Genomic DNA, 15,923 nt, shown 5'->3' on the forward strand with positions numbered 1-15,923 from the left:
CCATGGCAACATCTTTTTCAGATTTCTCCTCAGACTTTTGAAAGTAGCGGACTAATCGTTTTTATTTTTTATTATTATTATCATCATCATCATTTTCGGTTGTGTATAAAGTTGTAGACGTGTCGGTTTATAGTTCGTCTCGGTTAATTTACTATTTGTAAGTTTGAAATTGCGTGCAATAGCGAGTTAGCCAACGTTGCGAGCGCGCGACGGAACGACACTCCTGTCGCAGAGTGATGATGAAACCCGTGTAACGTAGTGTATGAAAAAGGGTGAGTAGGATCTATATCGCATTTTTACCCCCCAGTCCCTAGATTTTAAATAATTTTTCCACAGCTCGATAAACCGCGTACTGGTTGATAAACTGCGATTTCTGACGCTGTAAGTTCATACTTCCGCGCCGCGGCCATCTTTGCGTCAGACTAAATAATAAAGTGTGGCGCTGCAGAACCACCGCCGGTCCTGTAGGGGGCAGTGCAGAGTGGCGCAGTCATAGTGCTCAGAACAAAACCGACTCTCAAATGGCGGCACGAAAACGAAGCATAGTGTGGTCGTTTTTCCAAGCCGAGGACGATAAACGAGTATTATGTCTCCTTTGTATGAAAACGGTTTTATATTTCGGTCACACGACCAACATGCTTCGGCATTTACGAGCGAAACATCCGAATGATTTCTCCGCTTTGGACAAGAGAAAATCCACATCGGGAAAAAGCGCATCCAACCATAATAACGGCTGTGTAGAAGGTTTGGACTGCTGTTAGATTCTAACACAGCATGTTTTTTGTTTTGTTTTTTTTTTTTTTAAAGAAAAAGCAAAACAACAAAAATATATATACACAGATCACTCGTTCTTTTTCTTTTAAATCAAGTAACAATATATACATCACGCTTTTTAGATTTGTATAAAGACCCCGTGAGATATGCTTAGCAATCTGGCTAACTCTTGGCGCCAACATTATCATAGCCTGCTAAACACACACACAAAAATGCTACGCTAATTTAAACAAATGTCCGAATAAAAATTCCACTCACGAAACCTGTTTCGAGTTAACAAGAAAGTAAATTATCACCGAAACAGTTATTCAGGACTAAACCGATATTCTCGCGCGCGCTATGCTTTGCTAACTAACTAACTAGCTAGCTAACATGAGCTGAATGTTCTTTCTCCGCGTCCTGCCCTTTTTTTCCCTTTCTTCTTCAGGCGCCATTTTTGCCCCTGCATGTCCTCACACTTACCGTCAACGAAATGAAGTATTAAAAGCGACGAAATATAAGATTTGAGTGTCGAAAACACACCGTCCTTATCCGGTGCGAGTGTCACGCGCGACTCTGTTCACTTCCACTAAAATGAATCACTCATTTTGAACTTCGTTAACGGATCGCGCGAATCGGTTCTTCTTAACCGACCGAATCGAAATGTATCGAATCGACTGTCTAAGGAATGAAGATTTTTGTCGTTATTTTACACACAAAAACACACGATGTAACCCTCTTTTTTTCAGTCATGATGCACAGCCATGTGTCTCTATTATTATTGTTATTATCAGTCTACTTAAAATTATACAGAATATTTAATATTCGTTTAAAAAATGAATTTTTCCTCCTGACCGCCCGTCTTCTTTTCACCTCTCCGTCTTCAGTGACAGTTATGATGGACGAGCAGCAAGTCGAAGTCCCGGCCGAGGTGGGAGACGCCGAGATGGACGGGGCGATCCGAGGAATCCTGTGTGCTGCCGCAGGAGAACCGGCCACTGAAGGAGAGGTGTCCGGGTGCGAAGGTGAGGGCAGAGGGACTCAGGAGGGCAGCCCTGCCCCGACCCAAACCCCGACCTCACGCAAGTGGAGTGCGGTGTGGGTTCACTACCGCAAAGTGGACCAGGAGAAGAAGGCACTGTGTTTGCTTTGCATGGAGAAGATCCAGCACCAGAGCAGCACCAGTAACCTCATCAGACACCTGCAGAACAAGCACCCCGCCGAGTACGCCCAGCTCGAGGAGCATTCGCAGAAACGACCCCCCAAACGCAAAAGCGAGGATCCAGATTACGTCCCTGCGACCTCGCCCAAAACTCGCACTGTGACCCCCAGCCGCATTGTCCCGTCTCAGCTCAGTAGCAGTCTAACTGGTACGGATCTCCTCGAGTTCTCCCTCTCTCTCTCTACACAATCATAAATTAGAGTCTGACTTGGTTTAAAATAATCTTACACCCCATTGTGTAATGTGATTAATTACTTTTTTACTTTAAAAAAAACCTGCAGTTTTCAACTTTACTCAAATATACTGATCAACTCGGACATTTTCAGTGTCATACTTGTAGTTTTCTTTATTAATTTAGTTGATTTATTAGTTATTTTATTGTATGCAGTTAAATTGTGTATTAATTAAATTCAATGTTTAGATCTATTCATTCATTTAGATGAATTATATTTCGAAGTATATTTCTCCTGCTGTTTAAATCCCAGTAAAGACGTTTTACTTTGTTTTATTTTTTTTTATAATTTGCTGTCGTCCATCTGTGTCAGTAGTTGACTGGAGCGACGGGCGGAGGATCCTGGAGCGCGAGCGTGAGCTGACTGAGGCCCTGAGGCGAGTGCAGCAGGAAGAGGGACGAAGTTTGCAGCAGCAGAGGGATTTGATGCAGCAGATCCGAGAGCTGGACGCGGAACGACGAGCGCTTCAGAACCAGAAACGCGAGCAGGAGGACGAACATCACAGACTGAAGAGGGAAAAGGAAGAGCTGGAAACCACCAGGATGGAGCTCCATAAGGAAAAAGAAGAACTCCAGAAGGAGCGCGACGAGCTGTTTAAGGCCAAGGAGGAGTTTCGGAAAGAGAAGGAGGAGTTGGAGAGACAGAGACAGGAAATCCATAGAGAGGGACACATACAGGGCCAAGTGTCCGAGTTTTACAACTGTTGATTTGTCTTAACGCTTCACTGTTAATGCAAGCTCTTTGTAACTTTTAAAATGTTTAGTGAATGTAGCTGACAGATTCCTTCATTTTGCCATTTCTTTTCTTTTTCCTTCCCTCTCTGGTGGACGTTCTCCATGTTGAGGTGTGATGGTGATGATGAGGGAGGAAATGTTCCTGTAAACAATGCATTTCACTGTGTATTTTTTTTAACATTGTAAGTCGTTCAGAACTCAATACAGCGTTCTCACACTCTCCTGTCACCGAGCCGTACTTTTCTAATCAGCTCAGTGTCTCGTCACGATCTGAAACCTGACAATAGACGCTGCATTGTGCCATACAAAGTATTGGCACCCCTCTATACCTATCCATCGGTGAACTGGGACCCCTGAGCAGATATCATTTATGTGGTTGTTTACTACAGCAGTGTTACTGTTGATCTTGGTTTTTTTTGTGTGTGTGTTGAACCATTTACTCGTTATAAATATGAGCTTCCCCATCTTTCCGCCCAATGGCTATATTCAAGTAGTCAGCTAAACCTGAAATTAGACATCACTAGAAAGATTTTAAATAAATTGTGAATTGTATTTCCTGAACATTTGTTACACCTAGATTTTTTTATTATTATTATTATTAGCCCAGTATTTTTTTGTGCAGTTGTCCCACAGGCTAGCAAGGTTTTTTTTTTGTTTGTTTTTTTTAATTATTGTTTTTTTATGTTACTTTGGTTCATTTTATAAATGAAACACAAAGCACGGCTTTTAAAAGTTTACTATATGAAACCCTGATGTAGGAGAAATGTTTCTTGTTCATAATATGTATTCATATTTTATGTATAAAGCATAAAATAGACAACTGTTTAAAAAAAAATACACCTGTATTTTCAAAAGCAGAAGAAATTAATTATAATTATTATAATAAATTAAAAAAAAAAAATCGGCTTGGCCCTGGTCCTACGAACCTACAAGTTGTATACCTAAAAACCTGAACTACATGCATGTTGAGTTTCACCTCCATTCCTGATAAAATAAAAACATTTCAAAAACACTCTCTTTGCACAAATCATTAAACATCAACAAACTGGTTCATATGTAGTTTTTAGAAATAAAGGCCACATGAGTCTGGACCGAGGTTATAGGTGCGGGGTTAAATATGAATAAATAATAAGGTGAGTGTTTGAAGTTACATTCATTTGGTTTGATTTATTTAATTCCTAAAAGAAAAGTGAGCACGAGATTCATTTGTATAGCGAGTTCAACGAAGCTGCGTTTCCCCAGACTCAGTCGGTGTCACTGCGCATGCGCGAACTTCCGCGTTAGCGACCATAGGCAAAGTACACAAACACTGCAATTGTGTTTCAACTAGGCTAGATCGCGGGCCGCCATCTTGCTCAGTGCTACATGGAGGCCATAGTTACTGGCAGCATGGCGTCAGATCACATGTACCCAAGGAAAAAGCCCAGACTGAGCCAAGGGGCACAGTGTTTTGCCATGAATTGCTATAATTATCGCAATCAGCACGCCAAAGAACGCGGCATTACATTTCATACGTGAGTATTGTGTCATAACAGCTCGTAAATCTTGTCCAAAAGGCAAAACAGTACCACAGACAGAGTGTATCTGTATGGACATCAGACATGTCACATTGACCTAGGCAGTTTCTATGATCTTCACTTTGTTTGGTTCAGTTTTTACTACAGTACACAAATCTATGATATTTTCAATGGTTCTTAACTTAAGTAGTTTCCATATTTTCAGTTTCCCAAACAAAGACAAGGAACCAAACAGATATGACCTGTGGGCAAGGACATGCAGGAGAAGTGACAGACAACCATCAAAATGGTCCTTACTGTGCAGTGACCATTTTACCAGTGAGGCCTTTGACCATACAGGACAGACTGTCAGACTGAGAGAGGGTGCTGTTCCCACTGTTTTCAATGTCCCTGCACACCTCCAGGTAAAATTTACTGTATGTACTTTCTGTTCAAAGTTTATATCAACAAAAAAGTTTTAGAATGTATCCTGATTTCTGCAGACAGATATGCGGCCCCGGACTACTACAATATCCCAAGCTGCAGATCCCCTGCCTGATGTCTGTGATGCCAGTGACACTGGCAATGATATGAGTACTTCCAGCTTTGCTGAGGTAAGCTCTGATTATAAATGAATGTATAAATTTATAACTTGTATGATATGAAACTTTTATAAGTAGATATAGTGTAGTAATGTTATTCATAATATTGCAAAGTTAAGCTATGTTCACACTAATCTTTTTTTTGTTGTTGTTGTTTATCACAAATGTACATCAGATATTCATGATAGCCCATATAAAGTACACTTAAATGGACTTATGTACTCGTACACAGACATGTGAATGTAGCTTTAACCTTTCTAGAAACTGAAGGATCATTCATACTGTCTAGAGGACCCACACGATGCAGCGAAAACTGTAAAAGACCTCTGGCAGCGAATAGATCACCTCCAAAAAGACCTGAAAAACACAACAGCAAGGGAAAAACGAGCAAAGTCCTGCATCAGCAAACTTAAAGAGAGTAACCTGCTGACCGCTGAGCTGGAAGCGTTTAAAGGTATGTCTTATTGTTATTTTAATTGCCATCTCATTATTTTTTTATTAAAATGACATTTAATTTTCACTATTATAGGTGATTTGTGAACCTATTAAATTATAGAACGGCACACTATTCTACTAAGCTTGAGATCAAAAGCCTAACTGTCTGTGAAATTTGCCAAATTCTTTACAAAGAAAGAGAACATATTCTCTTTATTATATTTTCCACAATTTGTAATTATGGCATTTATGTTCAGAGTCAACTAATCATTTTCTATAAGTGTGGTGACTGATGGCTAATGCGGCATTATTCCGCTTGCATAGCTTGTCGAAAATGTGTCTCTTCCATATGTAAACAATGTACACAGCTGTCTCCATGAAGCACTGAGCAAGATGGCGGCCAGGAAACTCTCATGGCGACCCCTGGCGGTCATTCCAGTGTATTTCTAGTTCAATGACACAAACAGACGAACTACTTTTTAAAATTATTATTATTCGTTAATAATAGACCTTTCGCTGTCTTTTTTTTACAGCATAGTATATGAAGTGAACAGTTTTCACAACAATATCTCGGACAAAACAACATAAATGTCTGGTATGAGACGTGTTAGTTTTATCAAATGTAAACAAATACTTTCGCAATAATAGTTGTGTAGTGTCCGTCGGAGTAGATAATCTGGTTTATTTTGTGAATAGTCCTGGCATTATTAATATCCACCTGTTAATATTTAGTAATAATAATAATAATAATAATAACAACAACAACAAAAGAGAACACAGAACTAACGCAGCATGAAAAGTCCTCTTTGTCCATGCCTAGTTGTTTTCTCCTAACCAGCATGCACTGAATGCATAGTTGTCGAACAGTGTTAAAGTTAAATGAAAAATGTTCATCTAAAAAACAAAAAAAAAACATGATGTATTTTTCGATTTCGGCATCGCGAAAGCTTTTATAAATAAAACGCGCCTAGTTTGTCCCTTATCGCGCAATGTTGTTGAGTCACGTGATGTAGTGTACCGAAGAATGCGTTCAAAATGGCGGACCGAAGCCCCGTTGTGGCGATACCAACTGTATCACGCTGGAGATGATTAAAACCATCTGTAGATACAAGATTACAACAAATATTAAAAGAGAAATTGAAAGTAGCACCACAGTGGATAATAGTTTAAAACTATATGGACTAGTATCAGGATAAATTACTCATATATACAGATGGGTCAATACAGCCCGAGACAGGCGGCTTTTTTCCAAGAACCCAGATGTCACTATAGCTTCTGACAGTCTATCAGCACTATCAAGCATACAGTCTGGGAAAACATCATGCAGACAAGATATTGTCTGCCAAATACTCTGTCTGCTTCTCATACTCCGGGCTAAGGGGCTGAATGTTTCCTTCTTCTGGGTTCCTGTACATGTAGGGGTAGAAGGAAATGAAACTGTGGTTGAACTGGCAAAAAGATCTATAAAACATGAACAGTTGATATACAAGTACCATTCAGTAGAGCAGAGATTAAAACCATTATAAATGGACACGCGCATAAAATATGGCAGGAATACTGGGACACAACTGACACCGGATGACATCTATATGCTATACAAAAACAAGTAGGCATGAGTGTGAGGCAGGGCAGGAACTCAAAGGAAGAGATAATAAATATGCGTCTTAGAATAGGTCGTGCTGGCTTAAATCTAGCAGTAAACAGAATAGTACAACACCCCACTGGACTCTGCACACACTGCAGTACACAAGAGACTGTAAAACACATTCTGTTAGACTGCAAAAGGTATGAGGAGGAAAGAACCGAGCTAGAGATGCAGATTGGAAAACAAAACATGGCACTAGAGAACTTGCTGGGGAAAACACATGGAAAAGTGCACCGTCCCTTAATAAACTATCTGAAAAATACTGGGAGAAGTGAGAGACTTTAGTAATTTAGTATGAATATATATTATATAGTTATTTATTTATTGTTATTATTATTAGTATATATATATATATATATATTCCTGCCAATCTGCTGCCCACACTCCAGTCCAGTAGGTGGCGGTAATGCACCTTAAGTTGGTTTGCCAACCGCCTTTAAAACCAAAAGAAGAAGAAAAAGAAATGGCGGACCGTCAACTTCTCTAAATAACAAAACACGGCTTTTAGACCAGTTTTCTTCAGATTTATGTATAGGACAGGCTATTTTTTTAACGTGATTAGAATCCAGTTAAGAAACCACACGAAGGAAAGTGGATTATGAGATAATTATTGACTTTAATAATAATACTTTATTATTATTTATTATTATTGACTTTGGCCGGCCTGTTTTGGTTAAAAACATTTCTTCCAGACATATCCTCCAGCTTCATCATGCCTTTACACTACTGCCCACAATGCGGCACAAAACTGCAGCCTGGGTTCAAGTTTTGCCCGTGCTGTGGAGGGAAGCTGCCCAGCCTGCTAGATCTTCCCGAATCCACCAACACCGAGGTGTCAGAAGTACCTGATGCGGTGTGTGAGCTCAGCACACAGGTGGGGTTAATGAGTGCAGCCCCGGTCCTGACTCAGGACATCACCCTGACAGGTAAACATACATGCACAGATCCAGTTGAGTGCATTTATTTATTAGTGTAATATAGCGATACAGACCAAGTTTAAGATGGATTTTTCTCCAAAATTTGACGGTTAAATATATAGCCTCATATAATTGTACTCCCCACAAATTGTAGAGTTAGGCTCTGAGATCTCCTGTACTAGGGCTGGGCGATATATTGATATAATATCGATACCGTGATAAAACATCAGCCCACGTGATACACTTTTCTCACTTTGCTCTTGATCTGACAAAACGTAATCTCTCTTGTTTTTGTACGCGTTAAAAAAAAAAGTTTCATCAAACTCAGTTTGATGTTTTTAAAATTGATTTAGACCCTTTTTTAAACATTTTTAGCTAAATTATATATCGTGATACGCATGGCGTATCGTAGAAACGTCCTCAGTTATCACGATATTGATATTTTTTGTCATATCGCCCAGCCGTATGCCACTGACGTATGAACTATGAAATATTCCATTATTAGAGCCACTTAAGTGTCAGTTATTGGTGTCCATAATACATATAGCCATAAAGGCAAAGTTTCAGGTGGGTTTTCTTCAAAATTTGACAGTAAAGTCAGGCTCATATTTAGTATGATGACACTCTGCCAGATCCTCGACTGTATTGTGGTGGTGGCATCTAATGTACAGTGTAATATTTAATAATTATAGCCACCATGAATCACCTAAATATTAATGATGTTGGGGAAAGGACTGGATTTGCTCGACCATAGTTTTATACTTCTCACTCCAACTATAAATGATATTATGAAATTATATAGTCGAGCCACTGGTGTAAAGCCAAATTTGAAACCACACAATTTGTCCAAAATAATCTTCAACCTCAGACACCAGCTTTATTACACAGAAAACTCTACTATCAGTGTAACATAATATTTTAACGCTGTATATATTGCACACAATGTGCGTTAATGCGATCTATAATTATAAGTGATACGTTCTGTAGAGGTACGTTTTGTAAATAAAGTCATTAGAGTAGATATATTTCTCAATTTCCTTTGTGATTTGAAAGGACCAACAGCCGAAGTTTTGCTCTGAGCCTGAGCCATCTTCAGTAAGCGCTTCATGGTGGATCCGGAGTCCATCCTGGGAATTCTGGGTGTGTACAGATCTGCTTCTGACCAATCAGAATCCAGAATTCAACAGCGCTGTGGTGTTCGAACAGTTAATAAATGAGATCTTGTGCAGTCCAGGTGCACTCTTCGCCTGTTTCGTGTTACTGAACGAGCATCCTCGTTCAGTAACACTACTGAAAACCTGCTTTTAAATGAAGCTCTATATGTTGTTGTGTGAATTAACAGCTGTATATTAAAGATGACCTTCTGCTTCATTTTGTTCTTTCTGTACAGACGCTTCTGGTGATCCGTCCTCCTCGTCCTCCTCTCCCCCCGCCTCCTCCTCGGCACTGACCCGGTCTTCCATCAGATCCAGACGCAGATCCGCCGTCAGGAAGACCTGTAGTGTGTCCACACCACCTAAACCTGCAACAAACAAGGGTGAAGGATCTCACACTGGCCTGATTAGACTAAATCAGAAAACCTAAACGTTCTTATAAATTCCTCTCGGATTTCAGATCAGAACGCTGTCCCGTGGAATCGGAAACTAAAAGCGTCTCCGGAAGCGAAAGACGAGGAAGAGCAAAAGAAAGTGTTCTTGCCGTCGCCTCAGACTCCGCCCTCAGGTGAGCGATGACACAGGCAGTTGAGGAATACGTATCGAGAGGTGTATGGGGAAAATACGCTCACGTAATAGAAGTTTTCTCGTCCTTCTCTCAGCGGTCATTCAAACTCTGAACGAATTGAACCCACAGCTTTTTCTCCACTTCAGTTCCCAGCAGTGTAAATAATCCAGCTGTCGTGTTTTACATGTCTTCGTTTAAAGGCAAAGCTAAGCGGATGAAGCGAGCGAGTGCTGTGGAGCCTGTGCAGGAAGGACTGGAGCTGTGTGACCAGTCAGGAAAGAAATGGAGACTCGGGAAGCTGTTGAGTCAGATGGACGTGGAGCTGACGTACGAGGGTACGCCTGATCCTCACGGAAATCATTCCAGTGTATTCGCTACACTGACAAAGGACTAAAGGGGCGGTGTGTAAATAACGTCGACAAGGAGCTTGGGATGACGATATGGCGGGTGAATCCCACATTCCCGAACCGGATCAGAGAAATAGTTTAGGATTTGACGTATGTGGAAAAAGGGGGCGGGGCTGACGAAATTTGCTTTTGACTTGGGCGCTGTAAAGGATATCTGTATATATTTGTTTCATTTGGTTTGTGTGTGTGTGTGTGTGTGTGTGTGTGCATGCATGCATTAAAACTGTTGTTAAATCTGTTGGTTGTGTGTTCAGTGCAACAGATTGGTGTACGGAGCTCATCTAATGAGTCGAAGCACATCATGAGACTGGTGAGAACCAACACACACATTATTTATAATATATAAATACCAAGCAGGGTGTGTGTGTGTGTGTGTGTGTGTGTGTGTTTATATTATGTGTGTTTACATTCTGTATATGTGTGTGTCCTCCTGTTCAGGGTGCCAAAGATGGACAGCTGTTCAACGAACAGAATTGTCTTCAAAGAGCTGCCAAACCTGCCGTAGGTCAGTGTGTAACCTCGCGTCCTGACAACGAGCCTCGTTTACGGCGCCGGATACGAACGGGTTCATTCGTAAATCATTAGTGCGAGTGTTTACACGAGAAAATCCTGCAAATTCAGAAAAAAAACTTTCTTATCCTACTCATGCTACTGAGTGAAATTTACACCGGGTCGGTGTGTGCGTGCGTGCGTGCGTGTGTGTGTGTGTGTGTGTGTGTGCGTGCGTGTGTGCATGTGTGTGTGCGTGTGTGTGTGTGTGTGCGTGCAGGGCCGTAAACAAACGCCTCAGCCGATTGAGGATTTAGTGCTCACTTATTATTATTATTATTATTATTATTATTATTATTAACCCCGATCGCTCATCTCGTACTCCCAGTTCTCTCTGCACTTTTACCTTTCATGGAGTTTTGTGGGCGTCGCTAAATGCAAATGAGCTGTGTCAGGTGATCAGCATACAGACGCGAGTGGGAAGAAAACCAAGAGTTACTGAATCTTTTGGAAATCTAGCAGAAAACTGCAGAAATAAATGTAAAATATTCAAAATGATACTTACTGAAGTGCGTGTGTGTGTGCACGCGTGTGTGTGTGTGTGTGTGTGTGTGTGTATCTTTTCAGTGGAGAAGTGGATGAAGAAACTCGGTTTGGACTTCCTCGGAATTCCATCATGTGTTGGTTTTGGTCTTCATGAAACATACAGGTGCATGTCCATGTCTGTGTGTGAAATAAATACAAACACACAAGTTTTTCAGTGTGTGTGTGTGTGTGTGTGTGTGTTAACGTTTGTGTGTGTGTCACACTGCAGGTTTTTGGTATTTCCTGATATGGGCTGCACTCTACAGTCAGTTCTGGACACACAGAAGCAGAGTCTCAGTGAGAGAGAAGTCCTGCAGCTGGCACTGCGATTAGTACGCTCCTTTCCTTTGATCTTTTCTTTTCCTATTGTTCTTGTTTGCCTTCACTCCCTTTCCTTTCTTTTCTTTAGTATCATTTCCTTTGTTACTTTTCTTTTCTTTTATTTATTTTACTTTCATTTCATTTCTTTTCTTTTCTTTTCTTTATTTTCCTTTCCTTTTCTTTCCTTTATTTGTCTTTCCTTTTATTTTATTTTCTTGCCTTTATTTTTCTTTCATTTTCTTTCCTTTCCTTTCCTTTTCTTTCCTTTATTTTTCTTTCCTTTCCTTTCCTATACTTTCCTTTTCTTTCCTTTTCTTTCCTTTTCTTTTCTTTCCTTTACTTTCCTTTTCTTTTCTTTCCTTTCCTTTATTTTCCTTTTCTTTCCTTTACTTTTCTTTCCTTTCCTTTTCTTTCCTTTCCTTTCCTTTATTTTTCTTTTCTTTCCTTTCCTTTTTTTCCCTTTCCTTTTCTTTCCTTTCCTTTCCTATACTTTCCTTTACTTTTCTTTTCTTCCCTTTACTTTTCTTTTCTTTCCTTTCCTTTATTTTCCTTTTCTTTTCTTTCCTTTCCTTTCCTTTTCTTCCCTTTCCTTTCCTTTTCTTTCCTTTATTTTTCTTTCCTTTCCTTTCCTATACTTTCCTTTTCTTTCCTTTTCTTTTCTTTCCTTTACTTTCCTTTTCTTTTCTTTCCTTTCCTTTATTTTCCTTTTCTTTCCTTTACTTTTCTGTCATTTCCTTTCCTTTATTTTCCTTTCCTTTCCTTTTCTTTCCTTTCTTTCCTTTCCTTTTCTTTCCTTTATTTTTCTTTTCTTTCCTTTCCTTTTTTTCCCTTTCCTTTTCTTTCCTTTATTTTTCTTTTCTTTCCTTTCCTTTTTTTCCCTTTCCTTTTCTTTCCTTTCCTTTCCTATACTTTCCTTTACTTTTCTTTTCTTCCCTTTACTTTTCTTTCCTTTACTTTTCTTTCCTTTCCTTTTCTTTCCTTTCCTTTCCTTTTCTTTCCTTTCCTTTTCTTTCCTTTCCTTTCCTTTCCTTTTCTTTCCTTTCCTTTCCTATACTTTCCTTTACTTTTCTTTTCTTCCCTTTACTTTTCTTTACTTTTCTTTACTTTTCTTTCCTTTTCTTTTCTTTCCTTTATTTTCCTTTTCTATCCTTTACTTTTCTGTCATTTCCTTTCCTTTAATTTCCTTTTCTTTTCTTCCCTTTCCTTTCCTTCTCTTTCCTTTACTTTTCTTTTCTTCCCTTTCCTTTCCTTTACTTTCCTTTACTTTATGACTGTGACTACATTCTTACTCTCTCTAAAGGACTATTTATAATAATAGATTTATAAAATGTAACCGGTGTGTCTGTGTGTGTGTGTGTGTGTGTGTGTGTGTGTGTGTGTGTGTGTGTGCGCGTGTGTGTGTCCTCACTTTAGTTGGATGCTCTGGAGTTCATCCATGAAAACGAGTATGTTCACGCAGACATCCACGCAGGAAACATCTACATCAGCACACAGGGACACTCGCAGGTGGGCTCCGTCCTCATCCTCCGTACTGCCGACGTTGAGACGTTCTTCGTTATGACGGCGTTTTAGTTTAGCCGCGATACGTACGAGGAAGCTGGGGACGTGCTGCTATGGGAAAATCAAAGTGTTTTTTCCTCTTATACCACAGCAAGTTACTGACCATTACAATCACTTATTAAACAGCCACACGTCGTACATTTCATATGATCATAGCTACGTTTAACGTTGTGAAGTTCTTTCTTACGTCGTAGCAGCTATAACGCAACACTCGGGCTCGGCTTAAACGCTGTTTAGATTTGCATAATATTTGCATATTCAAAAACAAAACAAATTCACGTTCAGGTAATGAGGTTTTGTGCGTGTGTGTATGCGCGTGTGTGTGTGTGTGTGTGTGTGTGTGTGTGTGTGTGTGCATGGTTTTAGGTTTTTCTGTCAGGTTTTGGTCACGCGTTCCGGTTCTGTCCTGGAGGGAAACACGTGGAATATCGGGAAGGCGGCCGGACGCCACATCAGGGAAACCTCAACTTCATCAGTGTAGATTCACACAAAGGGACCGGTAATGAGTGTGCACACACACACACACACACACACACACACACACACACACACTTACCTCACTGTCACATATCCCACCTGATGGGCTTCTTCTTTTTGTGTGTCTGTGCGTGCGTGCGTGCGTGTGTGTGTGTGTGTGTGTGTGTGTGTGTGTGTGTGTGTGTGAGCGCGCCGCAGGTCCATCTCGGCGAAGTGATCTGCAGTCTCTGGGTTTTTGTCTGCTTTTATGGATGACAGGATCTCTGCCCTGGAGTCCCGCCACTCAGTCAGGCTCGGCTGTTTCTGCTCAGAAGGAAAGGTAACACACACACACACACACACACACACACACAATCGTCTTCCTTCATTATCGCACCGTAAATAATCACATGCTCTATGTTGCAATATTAAAAGTTTATTTGTTGGAGTTGAAAAAGCTCCAAATGTATACAGTTATACACCACTGAGTGCAAAAGTTTGCACACCCTCAAAACAAGTAGATTTACAGCAATGAGACTTTTGGCATGCGTTATTTCACAGATAATTCTTTCGATCGCAAATAAAGTAAAATGGTCAGATAAGATGTTAATAGTAAAAACAGTAACGTGATATTGGTTCACAAGTAACCAGCCTCTCTTTTATTCTCTCTCGAAGTTAATAAAATAAAATAAAAACGCAGCTTGTTACACATGTTACCGAGAAACCGCATAGACGCCTCGCATGCGTAAACGCCTCTGTCCTGAAGATGTCGGAAAACAGCTGTTAATCTTTCCCTGGATTGAGTTATTCTGCTTATACCACAGGGATTTGCCAATGATTAAATTAAACTAAATCGGCCCATGCCCCTGGACCCACCCCAAATCGGCCCATGCCCCTGGACCCGCCCTAAATCAGCCCATTTGTGTTTATTTTTTCTATATCTCTTTCTTTCCACATTTCTGATGTTTTTAAAGTAGGTTGTCACACAAAGATAGATAATTCAACCCAGAAATCATGGGGGTACAAACTTTTGCTTTCAATTGTACAGGGAAAGCATTCTCAAGCAGAGTTGAAGTCGACCGTAATAATGACCACTGATGTGTGTGTGTGTGTGTGTGTGTGTGTGTGTGTGTGTGTGTGCAGGTACATGTCTGATATTCCTGGATTAATGAGCTACTGTTTTAAAAAGAGGAAAGTTTCAAGTGAGTGTTTTAATATTGTTATGGACTAATATTTATAATAGTGTCTCATATATATACATATACATTTTTTTTTTCCTTAAAGTTTTATAAATGGTTTGTGTGTGTGTGTGTGTGTGTGTGTGTGTAGGTGCGTTACAGAGCTACCTGTCTCAGGTGATGAGCCTGCATTACACCGAGAAGCCGGATTACTCTGCGCTGAAACAGGATCTTAACAAGTCTTTACAGGATCTGGGAGGAACTCTGAGAGACGCTCTGATTTGCCGGTGAACTGATTTCTACACAGCGATCTCTACCCACCGATCAGATCATCAAACATGTTCTATAATAATGAATACAGGTGATTTTTTTTCTTTTTCTCCAGATGAAGAAAAGCCGAGTGAAGAGAAACGAGGCTCGCACCAGATCGCCTGGGATTTTACAATAAAGCGTTTGTTTTTAGAGGAAACAGGATCATTATGAGGAGGATTTAACGTGTAGTGTGTTCTAATGTTTTACACCACAGGGCTGGGACTGTTTATGGAGTTTGAGGTTAAAACTGTTAAGATTTCGCTTAGTTAAAGTTTTTGTTTTTAGCACGATCACTAATGGTAGTCATTGTATGTGTAATAGTAGTTATTAATAATAATTAAGTGTGTGGATTTGACAATAAATACATTTTATTAAAAGTTCTGCTATTGTGTTGGTTTTTTTTTTCTTTTTTTAATAATCGAGGTTTCTTCCTCGGGTCGTCTCGGAGCTAAAAACCCGTTTTATTTAATTGTGAGAATTAAAACCCACGTATTTGCTGTTTGATCATTTCCACCTGCCACACCGGTGTATAATTACTGACTAGTCACTGACTTACTCCCTTTACACATTCTGTTTACTTTTAGTTCTTTTTTTTATCTCTTTATTTCTATACACATTTGCTTACTTTTTAGTTTTTTCTTTTTCCTTTCCATATTTGTTTACTTTTTAGTGCTTTCTCTTTCCACATTGGTTATTTTTTATTTAATTTTCAGGGGTTTTATTTATTTATTTATTTCCACATTTGTTTACTTTTCTTTTTTTTTCTTCTTCTATCTTTGCTTTCTTTCCTTCCACACTTGTTCACTTTTTAGTTCTTACTTTTTCCTTTCTTTCCACATTGTTTATTTTTAATTAT

General features: G+C 39.7%; 2 protein-coding genes across 4 annotated transcripts; both read left to right on the forward strand.

Annotated features, from left to right (window-relative positions):
* The first annotated feature begins 7 nt into the window (after window positions 1–7).
* Window positions 8–3,954, forward strand: LOC108270943 (trichohyalin). Of its 2 annotated transcripts, none has more exons than XM_017477985.3 (3): window positions 8–272; window positions 1,641–2,123; window positions 2,521–3,954. In XM_017477985.3, exons 1-3 carry the CDS (start codon window positions 263–265, stop codon window positions 2,913–2,915), a joined length of 888 nt encoding a protein of 295 aa, XP_017333474.2. In that variant the 5' UTR covers window positions 8–262; the 3' UTR covers window positions 2,916–3,954. The 2 variants fall into 2 exon arrangements, with proteins under 2 accessions (XP_017333474.2, XP_017333473.2); XM_017477984.3 differs by lacking the exon at window positions 8–272 and adding an exon at window positions 486–744 and having other exon boundaries at window positions 2,524–3,954.
* Window positions 3,955–4,307: 353 nt separating this feature from the next.
* vrk3 (VRK serine/threonine kinase 3) lies at window positions 4,308–15,447 on the forward strand. 2 transcript variants are annotated; one of them, XM_053683342.1, is made up of 18 exons: window positions 4,308–4,456; window positions 4,665–4,863; window positions 4,942–5,052; window positions 5,302–5,494; window positions 7,813–8,046; window positions 9,428–9,574; window positions 9,652–9,759; window positions 9,960–10,094; window positions 10,421–10,476; window positions 10,605–10,671; window positions 11,283–11,364; window positions 11,470–11,572; window positions 12,975–13,067; window positions 13,488–13,620; window positions 13,797–13,917; window positions 14,721–14,779; window positions 14,907–15,042; window positions 15,117–15,447. In XM_053683342.1, the coding sequence occupies exons 1-18, from the start codon at window positions 4,308–4,310 to the stop codon at window positions 15,118–15,120; spliced, it is 2,130 nt and encodes a 709-aa protein (XP_053539317.1). In that variant the 3' UTR covers window positions 15,121–15,447. The 2 variants fall into 2 exon arrangements, with proteins under 2 accessions (XP_053539317.1, XP_053539316.1); XM_053683341.1 differs by having other exon boundaries at window positions 4,309–4,456; window positions 15,141–15,447.
* Window positions 15,448–15,923: the final 476 nt, after the last annotated feature.

This window comes from Ictalurus punctatus, chromosome 10 (genome assembly GCF_001660625.3).
Source record: "Ictalurus punctatus breed USDA103 chromosome 10, Coco_2.0, whole genome shotgun sequence".
Classification (NCBI taxonomy): Eukaryota; Metazoa; Chordata; class Actinopteri; order Siluriformes; family Ictaluridae; genus Ictalurus; species Ictalurus punctatus.